Here is a 20,058-nt window from a genome sequence, read left to right on the forward strand (position 1 = left end):
TGCCTGTTCACTTTGGAATGAATATACTCTTAAGAGACCATCTTCCACTTATAATTAGAAGCCCAGATAAATGAATTCCTTGCATTCCATGTTGACCTAATGTCAGAATTCTGTAAGTGATATTGTTCTCACACAACTCACTTTCTGAATGATTGTGCCCTGCAGTTTGATGAGATTTTAGATATTCACAAGAGAGTAGATAACCAGAGAGTACAGAAAGATGAAAAAAATATATATATATAGGGATTGTGGTAACCAAACTAGTTTGATGGAGTACTCTGATTTTCATCAAGTTGAGGTACTAATAAATAGAAAAATTATTTTTGGAGTCAAATTTAAATGAAATGTAAATGAAAGCATCATGAAGGGAACAGGAGTCTAAAGCAGGAAGGAGAAAATGAGGTTAGCAGGGCTTAGTGCATCAGAACATTGAGAGCAGCCCAGCAAGGAACAACTCAACAACAGCTTGAGTTGCAAGGAATTCTATTTTTTCTCTCCTTGAGGCTGAGAGGAAGGTACTGGTAATAACGGAAGCAAGGAGAAAATACGTTTTAAAGTGCAGCTTGCCTTGGGATTTATTATCTCTTGGTTCTTATTTCAGAGCAAAAGTAACCTGAACCCGGATGCCAAGGAATTTATTCCAGGAGTGAAGTACTGAGCTGACAGAAAGCTTTGAGGAGAACTTGTACGTCCCCACATCTGGGGACAGCGCTGCACAAAAAAGGCGGAGCTGAAGAGGGGGGCGGGGCGGGCAAGGGGTGCACAGCGGGGAAAGGGGACAGTGGTTTAACTCGACACTGTGATTGGAGTAACTAATGTGCTCAGTGTTTCTCTACAAGCCTCTGAGTATTTCTCTTTTGTTCTACTGACTTTCATTTGGAGCAATTTCCTATTATTATTAGCTTTTTGATTTAGGGAAATTGCAATTCCCGCCCCCACCCCCACCCCCGTCCTTCATCAGGAATGTTCTGCTGTAAGTGTTTAAACAAAATAAGCTGACCAAGAAAATCTGGGTGTTTAAGAATGCCCTTCCCGCTCTGCTGTATACTTACCAAGGGCAATGAACACCTAGAGCACTACTTACTCAGTCTATTAAGCTGGATGGGAAGAGGGGCGAGAGGAAGAAGCAGGTGTTGTAAACCAGAATGCACAGCTCCCTGATCCCTGGGAGTTTCCTGTGATGAGCTGGGATTACCAGTGGCCTGCTGAGCCCATGTCTCCCTGCCTGAACCCCATTCAAGAAAACACAGGCTTAAAGTACTGGAAACCAATAGAAGCAACTTTCATCAACCATCTGGTTGATGAAAGTTGTGAAGCAGAAGGAGAGGACTGGGCTGGTGATTGTCACCTGAGTCTCTCAGTTACTGTTGGCCTACTCTTAAGCCTCTGTTTACAGCTACCATCAGACTCAAAATTTACAAGGTAAAAGAGCACTAGAGTGGATTTGCCATTTCGTCTCATGGTGTCTAGTCCCCTGTCTCCTCTCCACCCCAACCCCACTCTGTTTTTAAGAAAAGATCTTGTTACCAAAGGTGTATGAGAGGCATGCGGTGCTGGCCATCAGCGTCAGCCTGGAGAAGTCATCCTTGAATCCTGTTAGTTATGTCTTAAATTTATTTCGACAATTTTTTTCCAGCCCCATGAGGACTTGGTCCACCTGGTACCTTACTTTCCTTAGAAAGGTTTATGCACTTTCACAAGTCAATGTATTTTTCAGGACACTAGCAAGAAGCTCAGTTCACAATTTGGATGCTTCTTCCCACCTTACAGAATTATGCAGAAGAACTCCAAAAAAGCCTAGGAGAGTGACTCCCGTTTGACCCTGCGACTGTGTGACCCACCAGGACAGTTTCGGCAGTTGTAAAATTTTGCTGTTCCCACATACCCAGGTTTTTGAGTTTTCTAGGTTGGACTTCCTGGGTATGTTCCTTTCCTGCCCACAAGTCACAGGGGTTTTTCTTGTCATTGTTGATACTCATAAGGAACTAAACTTGGCCCAGGAGATGCCTTTGTGTGCTAGAGAAGTCGGTGGGAGAGGCAGGTCTAAAAGAGAGCATGTCCAGTCCTGGCTGTTCTCCCAGGACGGGCAAGGACTTGCAGGGGCCTGAGGAGGACAGTGGCTTCTGTATGACTGCCACTGTCTTGTGTGATAGGCCTATCAGGAAAAGATCATGTAGCTTGAAATCAAGTCTGTGTAAATTCAGTATGTGGATGTGGGACAGAGGTTGGAAGGAAAGGACTAGGGTTTGGAAAATTTAAGAATTTCTCCTTTTTCTTATGAGGTCCCTTGTTGACTTTTTGAACAGCCACAGGTTAATGTCAGATTGAAAATATGAACCCACATCTTTTCCTTGTTTGAGTCTTTAGAATGGCATCATTTGAAAAATGCCCTTCCTTGTTAGGTCACATGTCATGGGAGAGTGGTTTAGGGAGCTCGTATTGTCAGATGTGCTCATGAATTCCCAAAGTCTCTACCTCGAGAGAATGGAACTCTTAACTCGTTTTCAGGGAGGGCTACGAATAAAGAAATGTCTCAATTCCAGCTTCAGCTTTCAGCTGGAATTGTTGCCTCTAATAAGGAGAGGACCTTGGAAGTGCAGAAATAGAGGTCTCTTTCTTCCAGGGCTGCTTTTCCTCCTTCAATCTGCATTAACTTGTCCAAGCTCAGACTTCTGAAGGCTGCTGGAAATGTGTTGGGATTGCAGAAAGAGCCATTGTCTCGACCGTGGTGTCTCCATCACAAAGAGCACCATGGATTCGTGTGTGGCTCCTGGTCTGGGAAGTCCTACAGGGATCCAGATCGAGCCGTTTCTTCATCCTGAAGCAGGCTTGCCCTTCTGACACCAGGATAGGCTAAGGTATTTGGTGTAGTTCAAAGGGCTTGTTTTCCCATCTGCTGTGGGGTTTCATCTAGGATGTCAGCATGGTTCCACAAGGCATTTTGGTCAGGACTAAAAAAGTTTCCTTCCAGCCAAGCAGTGGAACCTGAGGGCTGGCCATTCCAGTCCCACTCAGACACAGTGCGCTGACTCAGGATCAGGAAGCAGCTAGCAGTGTGACCCCCTACACAAATGTGTAGGTTTGTGCTTCCAGCGGTTCCTCTTGCAGCGTGACCTTTTTCTCCATCTATTCTATGTTGTGAGGTGGGAGCACAATTGTCACCCAGATCACAGGCCCAGCTATAGTCAGAGTTTGCCAAGTCCTTAACAGGAAATGCGTGTGGGTCTTATTGGATCTTCACTGGGGAAAGGCTGGGAACCTCTATCTCAGACTTTTCCTCATAGGAGAGGTTCTGGGTGCAAGCCAAACTAGACACCTTTACCTTTTAAGGACGAGGCTGGTATTATAAGTGATGATTTTGATATTGAATTTAAGCCACTACTCTAAGTTTTTTAAATTGGCAACTGGAAGTTTAAGTATAGATACAGAATATGTATTTTCAACAATTGCCAATTCTGGCTGGTCCCAGTGTTTGTTAGTTTATTAGTGACTGATTTTGTGATTATTGGACTCTAAAACTCCAAAATGAAAATGATTTTATCTCTTGCTCTTCAAGGGGTAAAAAACAAAAGAAATGCCTTTTATTTTCTCCTGCCCTTTGAACTGCAGCAGGAAACTTGATAGATACAGCCTAGGCCTGAACACCTGCACCTTTGGGTCTTTGGAGCAGTTTCTGACTGCAGCAGTTGACTTTTGGGGATCACATAAGGTCAGACCCAAAAAGATTGCAAGGAAAAGGGTGGACCTTTGCAGGACCTTTAGTTTCCAAAGTCATAACAGCTGGTGTCTCTTTAATTACGGTTACAATGCTAATTATAACTTTAAAATGTTTTTAGAGGTAATCAGCATTTTTCAAATTGTGTATTGCTATAATGTCAAAGACAGAACTTTGAAGATGGTGGGAAGTAAGGAGGTGAGTCAAACACTCTGACTTCAGAGTAGAAATTAATATATGTCGGGAAAGTTGTGTGAAGAAGTAGCCAAAGGAAACAGCTTGACTGGATCTTCTTGCATTGGTGCTGCTGCAAAGCCCATGTATAAACATCAGGAGCTCAGGAATCTACACTCCTGAGATGGGAGGGGGCAAGTGTTCTTCAATAAGGGTCCTGGCATCACGGGTTAAGAATGTTGCTTGGTTAGGTTATGTTGATGTATGGGTTCAGGCAGAGACCTGACAAATTTGACCAAGATTTGGAGACGTGCACCTTTTGGGAAAGACTGTGTATTCCTAGCCACTCTCCTCCGGGATAAATGTGGACCTCATTAGTTTGGGAAGTTGATGGAGAGAACAGGAGGATTGACTGGGATCTGGTGAGCATCAGGAACCTTGGTCTCCTCCTAGCTCTGCCCACGGTTACCCATGGGAATCGTTTCCCCTCGCAGAGATCATTAGTTCTCCTGGTCCCTGTGTAGTACGCAGAGTACTTTTCTGCAGCCGGTGCTCTGCTGCCTTGTGAATTTCATCACAATTTTGTAAGGTTTTTTTTTTTTTCCCCCCTTTGTTTTTAATCTTCTGTCTTTATTTCTCCCATCTTGAATCTGCAATTAGTGACAAAGGACAGGGGAATAGGAGGCTGACCCAAGGAAACACTCAAGTTTCCTGCTTGTTACTTGGCCTCTGCCCTCACTGCCCAGCCCCCTACTGCTGTCCCCAGTCGAGATTTTAGGGGGTGGGTCATACAAATAGGACAGCTGAGTACACTGATGTCTATGGGGCGTTAGCCAAGTGATTCACCACCCTACCCCCAGGGGACAGAAGAGAAATCTACAAAGGGACAGATGCACCATCTTTATTTTAAAAGAAAAAGCCCCTTTAGATTTTGTTACTAGGAGTCCCATTTGTGAGGTCTGCTGAGTTTTCTTCCCCAATCCTCCCTTCTTACTGGCTACCTTTTAATATTATAAATAGTAAAGAAACATTCTAGGCTATGTACTATAAGAGTACAATGTTTTCACGCTGTAACTCAACACTAATTGATAATCCTGTCCTGTTGATTGTGAGCCTTCAGAAATGTTTAATGCTTGACGGGTGGTTTGCGAGACAGGGACTTTTTTTTTTAAATAACTTTATTGAGGCATATTTTACATAACATAAAATTCACCCATTTCAAGTGTACAATTCAGTGATTCTAATAACTTTCCTGAGTGGCACAGCCATACAGTTCTCAGTTTTAGAACATTTTCATCCCCCTCAATAAGATCCTTCATGCCTGTTTACATGATAATACCTGTTCCTAGCTCTAGGGAATCACTAATCTTTCTGTCGCTATAAATTTGCCTTTTCTGGACATCATCTCAATGAAATCACACAAAATGTGGTCTCTGGTATCTGGCTTTTTTCATTTACATATACTTTCGAGGTTCATCCATGGCATAACTTGTGTTAGTAGTTTGTTCCTTTTTTATTGCTAAATAATATTCCATCGATGGATATATATTTTGTCAGCAGGGGGTCTTTTAAACTTGGATTTCAACCTCCTGTGGTCTCAGTGGACCCCTGAGACCATAGGGCTCCTGGCGGGGCTGCTGCACATGTCAAAGGGACTGCCTGTCAGAACCAGCTTCGTCATCAGAAGCTCCGCAAGGAGCCTGAACTGCGGCAGAAATTTTTTTATAATTTTGCAACTTCCTTTTTACATGAAACTTCTGTGCCGTCTACACACTGGGCTTCTGAAGCATCTGATGATTAGCTTAATAAGCTAATGAGAATGTGTTTGAGTGGACAAGAAAGTGAAACCATCAATACTGTGTTGAATGTTTTTTCCTCCCCGACAAAATGGAGGAATCTCTGAACTTGCTCAATAGCGTCGTCTCCATTACAAAGCTGAACTTGTGTTAAAGATCGTGCTGCCTTTGTTAGACCGATTTGGAAGGAAAGAGGACAGCCAGCAGAGGCGGTCAGGAGGAGAAAGGGAGGGGCCTTTGCGGTACATCCCAGCGGGCCTGTGCACGGCCCACGCATCTGCTGTTGTGGACGGTGAAGCGCCGAACGTGCCAGGGCAGCTTAGCACCTCCAGCAGGCCCAGGCCTGGACTTTGGACCTTTATCCCTCTTTCTCAAGTGTTTTAAAAGCTGTTTTTATTCCTTTTTTTTTCCCCCTAAATACACATCACATGGTAGTTAATACTTTGGGGGAGGGGCAGGGCTTTTAAATTGAAGAAAATACTTTTCATAAAAATATCAAAAATGGAAAAAAAAGTTACTTTTTAAAAAATTTGCTATACAAACCAAATGGCAGCTGTTGAAAATCTTATTAAAATGAGAATAAAATGCATTTGCTGGCAGTGGTATCCTTTTTCCTACAGTTGGGTCATTATATCATATTACAAGGGGGTGTATGTGTGGGGTGTGTTTGTTTTTCTCTCAATATGGATCACAGTTTTAGTTGCGTGATTTTCCATTCTAAACGGTGTTACAAAGTAGTACAAGCATTGTCTTGGAAGTCACAGACCTGAGTGAATCCCACCTCCACCACTTTGTACCTTTGGCCTGAACCTGTTTATTCGTAAAGGTGTGACACCTTCCTCCTGGGGCTATTGTGAAAATTAGACCAAATTTAATTTCAAAATACTGCCTGGCATATGATAGGCACTTAATACATGGTAGTGACAGTGGCAATAATGTGTGTGGCTTTGCCCAGAGGCGGTAACAGGAAATCCTTGGGTTTGAAGGGCAATTGGATAGCTGATATCTTCCTGTTCCTAGGCAAAACTGACCCATCTAGAAAACAAGTAAAGGGCTTCTGTATCTGCCTTTCAACTACCGAACAAGTCTGAGAACCTGCTAGGTACCAAGCATTGTCCTAGGTACCAGGGCTGCTGGAGTTAACAAGCAGACATCCTTGCTCTTGTGGAGGTTAGTTTGGTAACACTTACTCGGTTTACACCTAGCTTGAATCTCCCAATGATTCTCTGAGGGGCTTTATTTTATGGTAAAAAGATCACGGGACCAGACCATAGCCAATGGGTTTTGTTTTGAGTGCTGTCTTTTCTTTGCCTCCTTCCTACAATCAATCAGGTTTAAAACAATCTGAGCTGACTTGCCTATTTACAGCTTTTTGAGATAGTTATGTCTATACAGGGCCTGAACTATTCACAGCCTTAAAGATGTGAACGGTGTATTCATTCATTTAAAATTCTCATTAAACTAAGTACATTAAAGAGAAGTGCAGATATTGTAAACAGTACAGTCCATAAATTTTTACCAACTTTCTGTTGGTATAAGGTGTAACGGTGTACTCATTTTTAATCCTTATATTGAAAATCCTTAGAGCACTCATCGCAGGTAGAAGACATTCAGTGAACATTTGCTGGGTGGATGGCGCAGGTGAGACTGTGCTGTTCACGAGATCACACAGGTAGATTAAGGCAGTGCCGGCCTCTTCAAGTCCAGTTCTTGTTCCCAGCTCTCTTGTTTGGCTGTTATAAGCTCAGATGCGATGAATACATACATACTCAATGCCTTGGCAGTGCGGAATCCCATTAATTGCTCCTGATATCTTAATTAGTGAAGGAGATTATAAGTTTGAAATTAAAGGGGGAGAATCTCATCAAAAATCACTTATGACCTTCTGCACTGCAACCTCTGTGTAACAGAGCCTAACTAACTGGAGAATAAGCTACCCCATCACATCTCCTTTGGCCAAAGGAAAAAGGAACACAAAGTGACCTTGTGCAGTTTAACATTGCCTTCATTTTTTCAACTAATATTTAGTGAATACTTATGAGCTGGCACTAGGAAGTCCATCAAGCTGTGCTCCTTGCTGTGCTCTAAGCCCTCCACTGTCCATCTGGAATAGCAGAGCCTGGGCAATGGTAAGGAAGTGATGGCTGTACCCTGAAGAACATAAATATGTCATTTTTTTTTTTTTAAAGTTGCCATTTAATGTTGCTTTTAACTTTTTTTAAAATTAATTAATTAATTAATTTATTTACAGCTGTGTTGGGTCTTCGTTTCTGTGCGAGGGCTTTCTCTAGTTGCGGCAAGTGAGGGCCACTCTTCATCGCGGTGCGCGGGCCCCTCGCCATCGCAGCCTCTCTTGTTGCGGAGCACAGGCTCCAGACGCGCAGGCTCAGTAATTGTGGCTCATGGGCCTAGTTGCTCCGCGGCATGTGGGATCTTCCCAGACCAGGGCTCGAACCTGCGTCCCCTGCATTGGCAGGCAGATTCTCAACCACTGCGCCACCAGGGAAGCCCAAATATGTCTCTTTTTAAACTCTTCACCAATAGTTTTAGATTATAAATCCGAAATACTGCTTGATCCTGGTCCTGAGATCATGTGAAAAGACTTCTCCAAAGTTCACCACTCATCAGGAAGTGTTATTAGGACTGAGATGGAGCAAAGGCACTCTGCTGTGGCCCTGACTCCTTGCAAGCTTTTTAGCTGATGATGTACTGGTGACTTGCTGAGAGCTGACCCCAGTGGTCTGGACCATACCTAGATGTGAAGAGGGCTGGCTGTCCCTTCAGAAGGGACTTGTCTTGAGTTCTTATTGTTGTGTTGAGCTAGAGTTGATGGGACAAGAGCCGCTACCGTTGTGTTCTAGACAGTGAAATAAGTGTCATCCGAGTTGGGAAACAAGTATTCAAGACCCCGTTGAGAGCCTAATCAGAGCTCCAAAATTATTGGGTAGAGCTCCCTCAAGTGCAGATCCTGGACCTCTGCACCAGAAATTACCCAGGGTATTTGGTAGAAATGAAAATTCCCCATCTCATCTCATCCTTGACCTACTGAATCAGACACCTTATGGAAGGGGGAAAAAATAGAAACCTGAGTTTAAAACAAGCTCATGAATAACTGATGCACAGCAGTTTGAGAACTGCTGCTTAGGACATGATCCGTGCCTCTAACAGCTTACACTCCAGACACCTGGAGAGGCAGCCACTGTGGATCAAGACTCTGGCTTCAGTCTTCGCCAAGCAGCACGGGCAGAACAGGAAGCTCTGGGCTTGTCTTGACCAATCAAACTGCAGTATCCAGAGGACAGGAAATCATGTCTGCCCCTCACTGATGTTCATCATTCCCGCTGCCACACAACAAAGTGTCATCCTGCAACCAGAGCCAGGCCAGCAGTCACCAGGAACAGGCAGGCCACCTAGTTGTGTCTAGCTGGCCTTCTTGGATCTCAGCCATCCTCACAACTTCTTAAGAACTCATTCATGCAGAACAACTGCAGAATGTGCTGTTTACCTGTAAGTACCAAATCCAGTGAGGTAAAAATTCTCCCAGATTAGAATTGTCCCCTGTCCCCTAAATCCTACTGGGACTATCAAGAGAGGGTGAGATATATCTAAGGTTATTGCTGGTGATGTTTTCCATGGACAACACTTAGTTCCACTAAAAATGGTCAGGCAGTGATCTTGACCCTTACCTTTGACTGGAGAAAACTGAGATCACAGGTTAACTGGCAGCCACATGGCATAAGTATCTAACGTGGTGGGCAGGGGCAGCACACAGGTTATCTGCCTAACCGTGTGGCGAGCAGATTGCAGACCACAGGCCAAGCATCTGGGGGTGGGGCTTTAAACCCTGGGCTAAGACCATCTCTGAGCCCTCTGGGATACCTGCTGGCAGGTGAGCTGAGGATGTACACAGCAAACGTGCTTGATAACACAGTCCAACTGGGGAGTGGGTAAAGTGCGTTTATTTTCTTCTATATGTTTCTTTTTTTAAAAAAAAGAAAAGGAAAAGCCTCCTGCCTTCCAGCACCCAATGTCCACTGGGCTTGGAGGGGGTGGAGCCAGGGCCAGCCCCCTAGGAGAAGGTGTAGGAGTAGAAGGCAATGGCATTGACGCTGTAGTCCATGGGGAGGAGGTGCCCGATGTGCCTGGCCCCTAGGCTGGCCCCGCCCAGGGCAGAGGAGTGCCGTAGCTTCAACAGGGTGAAGCTGGAGAAGGAGTTCTGAGCCTGGATCTCTCTGCCCTGGGTCAGCGCCAAAAGGAAACCTGGAGGAAAGAACGTAGAGGATGGAGGTGAGAGACCAGGGAGAAGGTGGGGACAGAGGGAGGGAAAGAAGAGGCCCAGGCCCTGAGGCATCCTGTGGAGGTCCCACATGCCAAATCCCTAACAGATGGTTGCACCAGGATGCGTGAGTCCAGTAACGGCTGTGGGGCGCTGGAGCCTGAGGCCCCCAGCCCCCGATGCCTCCCGGGGGTTCCTAGGTAGCATCAGGGATCCTGGAGCTACTTCAGAGTATCTAATGGAAACCACACCGCCACCTGAAACAAGCTGCAAGGTTGCAGAAGGCACATTTCTTTCCTTCTAGCTAGGATTATGGTGACTGGGATGTCACCACATGCTGGTCAGAAGCTCCAATTTCAAGTTAGATTTGTCTTTAATTTTTAAAAGGTGGTGCCTATTTAATAATAAATAATAAATCCTTTGGAAGAGAATGTCTTTCTAAGAGTTCAAGGAAGCTGGATGGAACACTGTAAAAGGGCTCCCTGGAAGAGTGAAGGTTGAGGGTCTTGGTCTGAGACATCAGTGGCCTGTCCAGGCCTCAGGGCCCAGGTCCCAAGTCCTCCCCAGGGCAGGCTGTTTTCCCAGGCCACCCCCTTTCCAGCTCCATCTCTTGCCCTTGCCTGTCTCAACCTGTCCCCCACCCTATACTCACCTTCCTTCAGCAGCTCCCAGCTCTTCCACACAGAGCCCACACACAGGATGGGGAGGCCAATCTCCCCCTGGAACAAGACCTGGAGGAGAGCAGAAACGGATATTGGGGGCAAGCCAGCCTCTCCAGTGCCAGAGGGGCAGTTCCTTAAGACTAGCCCGACCTATCCCAGTCACTCTCCCTCTAGCTGAGAACCAGAAGGTGGACTCAAAAGGAAAAAAAAGGGAGAAAAAGAGATTCATAAAGGCAAGGTAGAGAACAGAAAGGAAAAAAGAGTTAAGCAGCAACACAGAGGAAGAAAAGAGAAGGGAGGGAAATGGACAGAAGCAGGACTGAAAGAAAGGGGACAGCACATACACCACAGTAAACCAATTTGCTATATATAAACACAGATGAGGGAAGGCACCGACCCAAAGAACTTTTTTGTGTTATAGACTTCCTGCAGAGTTTTTCTCATACCCTAAGTTCCTTTAAAATCATATCCAGTTTACACAGTTTGGTGGGACAGTCTCATTCCAATGGGGAAGGGCCGAGTCTGGCCCAGCAGATCCCCAGCCTCCATTTCCCCCCTTCAACTCACCGGGTCAATCTCAGGCAACACTGCTACAATGTGTCTGCCCAGCATCTCCCCAGCCTTCCTGAAGATGTAGCGGGAAAGGGGATCTCCCTGCTGAGCACCTGCGGTAGGGAGGAAGGAATGGAGCGGGTGAACACCCAGGGAGGCTCTGGTCCTCAGTTACTCTCCTTCTCTCTCTGTCGCGGGGCAGCAACAGTGCGAGTACGATGGCTAGCAGAGGTCTCAATCAGGAACAGACGCTCACCTCACGGCGTGGGGGTAAGCCAGCCTCCAGAGCTGCCTCTCGTCCTTACCCACCGGCCCCCACCAGCTACTTCCACCCTAGGAAGGGTGTCCTGGACTGAGGTGGCTCACTCCAGGCACTCAGGAAGGGCAGCCCCGCTGGGGAAAACACTGGCACCTGGTCTGTACTCCAACTTACACTGAGTTATTCAGTCTGTCCCCGAAGGTCTCTCTGCTCTGGGGACCCAGGACCCTATTTGAACAGCTGGCTGGTACTCCTCTCGGGGTCGCCCACCCCCCTCCAACAGCCTGCTGTTAGTCAGCCCAGCCCCTTCCTAGCTCTGCTCTGAAAGGGCCTCAGACCAGCAGGATCTAAGAGGGCCCTACAATGCCCTGAGGCTTCAGGAATCCATATTAAGGGAGCATGGACCATGCACTGGGGCAAGAGCAACGTGCAGACAAACAAGCCCTATGGTCCAGCTTCTCCTGATACCCAACCAAATATGCCTAACCTCTCCGTGATTCCCTAGTCCTCTGGGTATCACTCGTTAAAAAAGAAAGTTATAGATCTGCCCAAAGGATAACTGCTTCATAAATTTCTCAGAAATAGACATACAGCCTGCACAAGCCGTGAGAGCTGTCAAGAAGAGAAACAGGTAATATAAAACGACTGTCAGTACAACCCGCGGGTCCTTCTGTCTCCACCTGAAGGCCCACCAGGACCAAGGCCCACGGCGGCAGAAAACTGACGGCACTTGGTCAAAGGGAAATTGGCTTCCAATCCTCATCTGAACCCTCTCCACCCTCCAATTAGGGAGGTCTTTGCAGAACAAAGTCAGATAAAACCCTACCCCATCTCCAGTACCTTCTGCAACTTTCCGGCAAAACCCAGCAAATCTGCATTTATCAAAGTCCCTATACAGGTGGGTGAGGATTCCTAGCCGATCTGGCACCTGAGAGACAGAGAAAGGGCACAAGATAGTCATCAGAAGCAAACGAAAATTCCCAGTCTGCCCACCCAGTCGGCCTTCCTGATGTCTCTACTGTTTGAAAAGCTGGAATAATATTTGTTTAAGCTCTAGACTGCAAGGATTTGAGACTTCTCATTTGAGAAAAGTTATCTGTTTTCGCCAGCATGGCCTCTACTGCTCTTTAGAGGTCAGCCTGGACGCAGCACAGAGCATAGATCTGCGCTCACCAAAGAGTCCTCTGCAGTTCCTGGAGGTGCTCTTGAAAAGATTTCTTTGGTCGAAGGAATCTAACCACTACTGCTCATTGCCCCTCTCCCCTAAGAGTCACAATGCAGACCACAGGCTCTGAGAAGTCAAAATTGATTTGTTTCTCCCACACTTATTTCACCACATAAAGTGAATCTTCTACCTCAACTACCTTACACACCTGTAACACCTTTGAAGGTCCCGAGGAACCAGAGATTCCCTAGAATAACGTTACTAAAATGGAAGAGGGGGTGGGGGACTAAAATCTGAGCATCTGTGGCAACGTATTAAGCATGTCATACATACTTTTAATCTTTAAAGCATGTCATTTAATCTTTCTAATGTCTTAATAATAATGACTAAACAATGAGAGGGAGCAGTAGACATATTAGTGGTGTTCAGAACCAATCTGCTGAGTCAGCTCGCCCAAGTGGCCCTCAGCCAGAGAGATGTCTCTCAAAGAAACTTACTTGCCTTCTCCTCTCTCAGCCTCCACCTCTGGTGCAGCTAAAGGCAGCTGTTTCCTAACCCACTTCAAATGAGCACAGCCCCAGACAAGGAGGGCAGTCAACCCCTGATGCCCTGGGTGGGAAGCTGTACCCTCCCAAGAACTCTCCCTGCCCCTCTTTAACAGGCTCTCCTCCCTGACCCATACAGCCAGAGGCAGCGCACTGTCCAACATACCTGTTCAGACTTCACCTGCTGCCCCTGCGTCCGTGTGCACTGTCTCCTGATCTCACCCTGCACCTCTCACTTCAGCCTAAATGGCATCTGCCTTCACCTCGCCGCAGAGTCTAGCTGCCCAAGGATGAAGTCTGGCCTGTCCCCAACCTACCCTCTCCTCATGCGGGGAATGCAGGCCCACCTCATTCTGAATCTGGTCCTCACAGACGACTTCTCCATCCTCCAGCTCTGACAAACAATTCACCCTGACATCCCCGGGCCCACCCAGTCCCTCTCCTGAATTCACTCCTGCTCGGTCTCCCACTGCCCTATCCCAGGTGTGCATGTGTACCAGGGGCAAGGGAAGTACCTGGAAATAGTTGAACATGGCCTGTTTGACATAGCCAATGTCATGAGGAGCCGCCTCTAGGTTGTCGATGGAGTCAAACACTATTTTCACTGCTTGGTGTGCAATCCAGTAGGCTGCAGAGAGCAGAAAGGGCTAAGAAGATGGGGCAATCTCCCCGAGTTCACAGGGAAGGAAACTCAGACCTAGACAGGGTTGAGTATTACAGAGAATTAGGTGCCCCAATTCCCAGCCTGGGGTCCTCTAATTAAACCATATCTGACTGATCCACGTAAGGGCAAGGTGGAGGGGGAAAGACTGAACAGGTGAAGCTGTGTCACATCAGCTCCCATCCCCACATAAAGACCAGGTCAGTCAGCTGCCACCCAAACCACTAGAGTCACTGCCAGGAGCTGGACCCTAAGGGCCCTTATGAAAATGTCCACCTGCTACCTATAAAGAGGTGATGGCGGGAGGAGCTTCTATACCCCCTTCCCACTAGCAGACTGGTACAGCATTTCCTGACATCTATGGCCTTAACCTTCACAGTGTCAATTCCCTCCTAAGGACTCCAAAAGTCAACACCGGTAGGCAACGGCTATTACGCTGAGGCATGAATCTGAGTCCCGGGTGCAAATCACTGCTGAAGAGCACGGCCAGCCACTAGTCCAGCATTTGCATCTCTAGATCTCTTAGTCATTATCTTGGACTCAGATTCAGGCGCTCTCCCCAGAGAGCCCCAGGGGGTCAGCAGGCGGAGGGGAGGGGAGAGGAAGGTGGGGAGCTGCAGGAAGTGAACGGTCCAGGACCCTGAGCCAGGCCCAGTCGGCGTGAGCTCACCTGAGCCCTCGTCTCCCATCATGTGGCCCCAGCCACCGCAGCCGCTCTCAGAGCCATCGGGGTTGATAAGCCTGCAGTTGGAACCTGTCCCAGAGATGAGCACGATCCCACCTGGGGAAAGGGCACAGGAGGCTCAGTGCTGCCGAGGGCCTGCACAGAGCACACAGCTTCTGACTGAGGAAAGAAAGGACAGAAACCAGCCCCAAGCAAAGGGATCACCACCCCGTTTTGTAGAGAAAACCAAGCCCAGCTAGTTTCCTGCCTGAAGGTGGAGGGCCTGGGTCTCAGAGAAACTCCAATCACATAGTGCCCTTCTCTAGGGAACAGAGAGGCACACGAGTCTGTGTCTCCTTGCCCAGCCAGCCTTCAAGTGACTACCTGCTTTACTGAGTCCCTACCATGTGCCAGGGATTGTGTCAGACCCTATTCACACAGTGATCCTCATTCAGCACCCTAAACCACCTTATGAATACAATTACCCCCATTGTATAGATAAGGAAATTCAAACTCAGAGCGTTCCATAACTTCTCCAAGATGGTATAGCTGGCAAAACAGGAGCTGAGATTCAAATGCCAATCTCACGATACCATCACTTTTTTGTACTCCCGTCACAGAGTTCCTCCCATTGTCTTTTCAGCACTTGCTGCTTTCTCCAGCCAGCTTCATCACTGCACCGCCCAGGGGCTCCCTCCTCTGCAACGGAGCCTTACGTTTGACTCCTTTCTTGCTTCCCATCAAGACACCCTTCCTGCCCTCCCTCCTTCTGTCCAGTCCCTGCTCTGGCAAACTTCAGCTAATGAAGGGAGTAGGGGCCGTGATGAAGGCTGCCTCCCAGGTATTTACTAGTCAAGTTCTGCCAGCTAAATCTAAGGGGCTTCCCCAAGAAAACCGGTTCTCAACCTCACCCCTCCCTCCACCTCCTCACCATCCGGCGTAGCTGTGGCGATGGAGCCGGCGGCGTCAGTGGTGATTAAGTAGCTTTCACTCAGGTAGGGAAATCGGTCCCTCAGCTCCTCCATCAGGATCCTCACCGCGTCCTCCTGATCCCCACCGCTCAGGGATAGGCCCTAGGCCACGCGGGAGGTGAACGAGCAAGCAGGGCCCCAGACCCAGCTCCTTTCTCAACCCCCTCCCCTCCTAATGTCTGCTCCCTGCTTTCTACCACTGGGCATACCCTGCTCATGCAGCCCCAGTCCACCTTCCGCCACACACAGTGCCTCATCGAAGGCTGCGGCTGCAAGAAGAACCTGGACTGAGCCCTGACAAGACGAGGGATTCAACAATGCCAGGTCAGGAGCTGGGGAGGACAACAGTGCCCTTAACAGAAAAATCAGGCAGAGGAGCAAGTCGAGGAGAGATAAGCTTGGTTCGGAATGCATGGGGTTTGGCTGTGTCTGCAGGACGTCTCACTGAGGATACGTCCAGGAAGTAGCCGGAGCTACGGCAACTTGGGAGAAAGCTCTGAGCCAGGAATAACAGGTAACATTTAATCAGCCCTTATGGGTCAGGCTCTGTGCAAACCACTTTGGGATGTATCATGCCATTTTACCATCCCAGCAACTCTGAGGTAGCTACTGTTATCCGCATTTTCCAAACGAGGAAACTGAGGCTTTGAGCAGATAAGTAACCTGCTTAGGGTCACACAGCACAGATGCTGAGTGACAAAGCTGGGATTCAAACCGAGGTCCCATGGCTCTCCAAAGCCCTGTGCTCTTCCAATCCTTGTGGCTTGTAGGTGACAGTGCAGCCACAAGAGTGGATGTGATCAGGTGAGTTTCTAAACCAGAGACTAAGCCCTCAAGGCCTTTCCCTTTGCAGTCATCGGACTCATCTAGTTCAAACTCGCTGTCTCAGTGTTGCTGTGACCTAATTCCCAAACTCTACCCAGACTCACCAGGCTTCGTAGAGGAACAAGAGGATCCACCCCTGCTTTCCGTTTGGCCCTGTTCACCATCTCGTTGATCCTCTCCACACACTTGTCTGTCCCGATCAGCTGGCCCCAGTCAAGGGAAGGAGGAGTTACAAAGGCCTGCCTGACCTCTGTCGCCCCTACAGGCTGCCAAGTGAGCCCCCAGCCCCCACCTTAACAGGAGTTACACAGAATAAAACCACAGTCAAGCCCACTGGTCCCCTCAGTGTGGCCTTTACCCAGTGGTTTGTGCTGAGTCCATCCGCTTCTGCCAGGATCTGCCCATCCTCTGAGAGTAAAAGGACCTTGGATCGTGTGCCTCCCCTACAGAACACAAGGGGGCACTGAGTCTTGCTCAGAAAAACCTGCAGATACAGCTAAACTTGTGCAGTCCTTGTCACAGGCAGAGCCCAGAGTGAGGGGGACAGCTTCAGCAAGCCCAATCACCATTCCCAAACCCTCCTCTGTGGCTGGGTGTTTGCTGCGCTCTTGGACTTCCAAAACATAGTTCCTGCTCAGCTTCCCTTGGGGGTATCCTACTGATCCTGCAAGACCCTACTCATATTTCACCTCGTCCTTGAAACCTCCGATGTGTGGCCCACCACTATAGCTCCATTAGTTCAGCCATGTCAGTGCCCCCATGGACTCCTCTGTATTAGACGTGTGTTAAGCTGTTTTCCTGTCTGCCTCTCACTAGACTACAAGTTCCACTGGGTCAAGCTCTGGATCATTTATTTACCCTCATGCCTGGCACAGGTAACACTCAGTAAACGTGACTAAAAAGAATGGCACGTCTCTCTGCTTCTCTCACAATAGCTAAAGGCTGCCTTTAGCAGCTCCAGCTGCCAAGATTTTCAAGACACCCTTGTGAGAAATGCTGGCCAGATGACAGTAAGAGTTAATACCTGCTTAAGCAACTAAATGGTCAAATGCTTATTACTAGGAGAAATGGTAGTTTGGAGGGAGGTCTGTGGTGGTGCGATGTATGTTTCTTTATTGATCAGTACTTTTAGGAATATCAGAAAAGGACACTGAAGACCTGCTGATCAAACTCAAAGATGACAAAAAGTTTCAAGGGGTAGTTAATGCATGAGGTGGCAGATTATCGTCCCAAAGAACCTCTTGACAAACTGGAAAAATGGGTCATATGTTACACGTGAATATAACAGGGATGAACGCAAATTTCTGTAGTTTTTTTTTAAAAACAGTGCAATAAGTACAGGGCAGGGGAGACCAATCATAACAATGCATGTGAAAAAAAAGACTTTGGGGTCCATTAGTCAGCAGTGAAATGTGACTGCCATTGAAGTAATGCAATCTCAGATTCAAAAGTAAGTGCCCTAGCCCACACCCTCTATTGTGCCCTGATTTGACACACCCAGATTCACAGAATGTTGACTGGCAGGGGACTTGGCGATCATTCGGTTCATCCCTCTTATCACTTCACACACGTTGTATCTGAAGCCCAGACAGGGCAAAACTCTTGCCCATAGTCACACCGAGGGGAAGAGCTATTACAAAAAGACCTGCAGACAAGCTTCCGAACAGGAAATAAGCAAGAATAACAGAGGGTTGGCTCTAGAGTGAGTAGCCTGGAGTGCCGACAAGAATGGAGGGGTTTCAGCCTCCCCCAGCTTTAGGTCCCAGATACCTTCCGGCAAAGATCACTGTCCCGGATTCCACCACACTCCCGCTCCCCACCCCCAGTCCAGCAACTTCACACCTGACACCTGTTCTGCAAAACTCTCTCCGGAGTGGGAATGGAAAAAAGAAGCTTCTCCAGCGGAGCACTGCGGAGTGGGTCTTTCGTGGGAGAAAGGGCTGTGGTTCCGCCGCTAAACACAAAGGACCCCCCCCCCGGGGTGTGGCCGTGGCACACAGTGCCTACAAAGCACACGACCGCGCGCGCAAGGGCACCGTCGCGCGGGCACACACTCCTCCACAAGACCCCACAGCCCAAAAAAGTAGCCGGACCCTGACTGAGGTGGGAGGTCACCAGCCTGCCGACCTGGCCACGGCCTTCCTTCCGCCCCGCCCTCGGGCCAGAGAGTGGCCCAGGCCGCCCCTTCCGGACTCCCTCCTCCGGACCGCACTCACCCCTCTACACCCCCATAGAGCGCGGCCATGCTGCTGCTACCGCCACCGCGGATCCCGCCGTTTGCTTCCCTCCTGTCGGCGATCCCTGCCCTCCAGCCCGCTGGGCACCGCCCCGCGTCACGTGAACGTCCGTGCGGTCCAGCCCACTCCCAGTGCGCGTGCGCGGGGCGTGGCACCGTGGCCCGCCCCCAGCCTCAGGGCTGCTGGTCTGGCTGTGGCAGCGGGCTGGGTGAGTGCGGTCCTCAGCGGCTCCTCCAGATCGCCTCCCCGCCTCCTGAGCCCTGCTTCTGGAGATGGATACGGGATCCCAAGCGGAGGAGCCAGGAAGGGGTGTTTGGGCCGGACCCCCTAGACCCGTTGCCCTGCTCTCCCCTCAGTGCCCGGAAGTTGCTGGCAGCTACGCCTCGCGCGTGCGCAGTGCGTGTGAGCCACGTAGACTGGGGGTGAAATAGGACAGTGAGGTACACCTGGCCAGACTCCCACTGGGGTGTGGGATCAGGGAGCTGCACGAAGCCAGGGGACCACTGGGAGTCTTAAAAAAATTGCATTGTTCGGGCTTCCCTGGTGGCGCAGTGGTTGAGAATCTGCCTGCCAATGCAGGAGACACGGGTTCGTGCCCTGGTCTGGGAGGATCCCACGTGCCGCAGAGCAACTGGGCCCGTGAGCCGCAATTACTGAGCCTGCGCGTCTGGAGCCTGTGCTCCGCAACAAGAGGGGCCGCGATAGTGAGAGGCCCGCGCACCGCGATGAAGAGTGGCCCCCGCTTGCCACAACTAGAGAAAGCCCTCGCACAGAAACGAAGACCCAACACAGCCATAAATAAATAAAAATAAAAATTATTTAAAAAAAAAAAATTGCATTGTTCAACCCAACACCTGCCTGGCAATGGCAGAGTCACACCGTGGGCACACGAGCACCCACGCAGACTTTACACTGGACTTGTGTGAATATGTGTAAGCAGGAGTAACCAGAAGCAGGCTGGGAAAGGAGAAAGCTCCCCAGGCTGTCCTTGTAAGCCTAGAGATGAAAGAGTTCAGATTTCACTACTTTCCAAAGAAAGGTGGGTTCTTTGCGGAGGGTATTTGGGGGCTGTAGACTGCCAGGCAAACTAGCAGATACAGTTTGTGAAATAAAATTCATATTTTATGGCAAGACAAAAATTTAAACATAAAAAGTTTTATCTGCCCTTTGGCCTCCTCTCTCCCCCCTATTGTGCATTGTGTATCTGCATTATGGATCGACCAAGCCTCCCCAAACTATTGCAGGAAGGGGGACCCCTTCCGGGGCCCGAGAGTGGGCTCTTGTCTAATGCTCAGAAATGAATTGTTCGAGGAGACACACGTGCTGACAAAGCAAGAGACTTTATTGGGAAGGGGCACCCAGGTGGAGAGCAGGAGGGTAAGGGAACCCAGGAGGGCTGCTCTGCCACGTGGCTTGTGGTCTCGGGTTTTATGGTGATGGGATTGGCTTCCAGGTTTTCTCTGGCCCATCATTCTGACTCAGGGTCCTTCGTGGTGGTGGACGCGTCACTCCTCCAAGATGGATTCCAGTGAGGAGGATTCTGGGAGGTTGGTAAG

The 20,058-nt window shown here is 48.7% G+C and overlaps 2 protein-coding genes across 7 annotated transcripts in view; one reads left to right on the top strand and one right to left on the bottom strand.

Moving 5' to 3' along the window:
* The window catches only part of PAIP2B (poly(A) binding protein interacting protein 2B), a 47,811-nt gene extending 41,537 nt beyond the window's left edge, over nt 1-6,274 (top strand). For all 4 annotated transcript variants that reach the window (XM_082356445.1, XM_082356443.1, XM_082356444.1 and 1 more), the window contains exon 4: nt 602-6,274. In XM_082356445.1, coding sequence (XP_082212571.1) covers nt 602-658 — 57 coding nt within the window. In that variant the 3' untranslated portion in view covers nt 659-6,274. The remainder of the gene's footprint in view (nt 1-601) is intronic.
* On the bottom strand, nt 601-18,632 carry NAGK (N-acetylglucosamine kinase). Of its 3 annotated transcripts, XM_082356425.1 has the most exons (10): nt 18,482-18,632; nt 16,624-16,708; nt 16,370-16,468; nt 15,401-15,542; nt 14,476-14,586; nt 13,660-13,772; nt 12,275-12,362; nt 11,191-11,288; nt 10,614-10,692; nt 601-9,945 (listed from the first exon to the last, which is right to left on the bottom strand). In XM_082356425.1, exons 1-10 carry the CDS (start codon nt 18,508-18,510, stop codon nt 9,755-9,757), a joined length of 1,035 nt encoding a protein of 344 aa, XP_082212551.1. In that variant the 5' UTR covers nt 18,511-18,632; the 3' UTR covers nt 601-9,754. The 3 variants fall into 3 exon arrangements, with proteins under 3 accessions (XP_082212551.1, XP_082212553.1, XP_082212552.1); XM_082356427.1 differs by lacking the exons at nt 15,401-15,542; nt 16,370-16,468; nt 16,624-16,708 and having other exon boundaries at nt 18,482-18,628; XM_082356426.1 differs by lacking the exons at nt 15,401-15,542; nt 16,624-16,708; nt 18,482-18,632 and having other exon boundaries at nt 16,370-16,460.
* Nucleotides 18,633-20,058: the final 1,426 nt, after the last annotated feature.

This window comes from Balaenoptera borealis, assembly GCF_965194805.1.
Source record: "Balaenoptera borealis genome assembly, chromosome: 15".
NCBI classification, from domain to species: domain Eukaryota; kingdom Metazoa; phylum Chordata; class Mammalia; order Artiodactyla; family Balaenopteridae; genus Balaenoptera; species Balaenoptera borealis.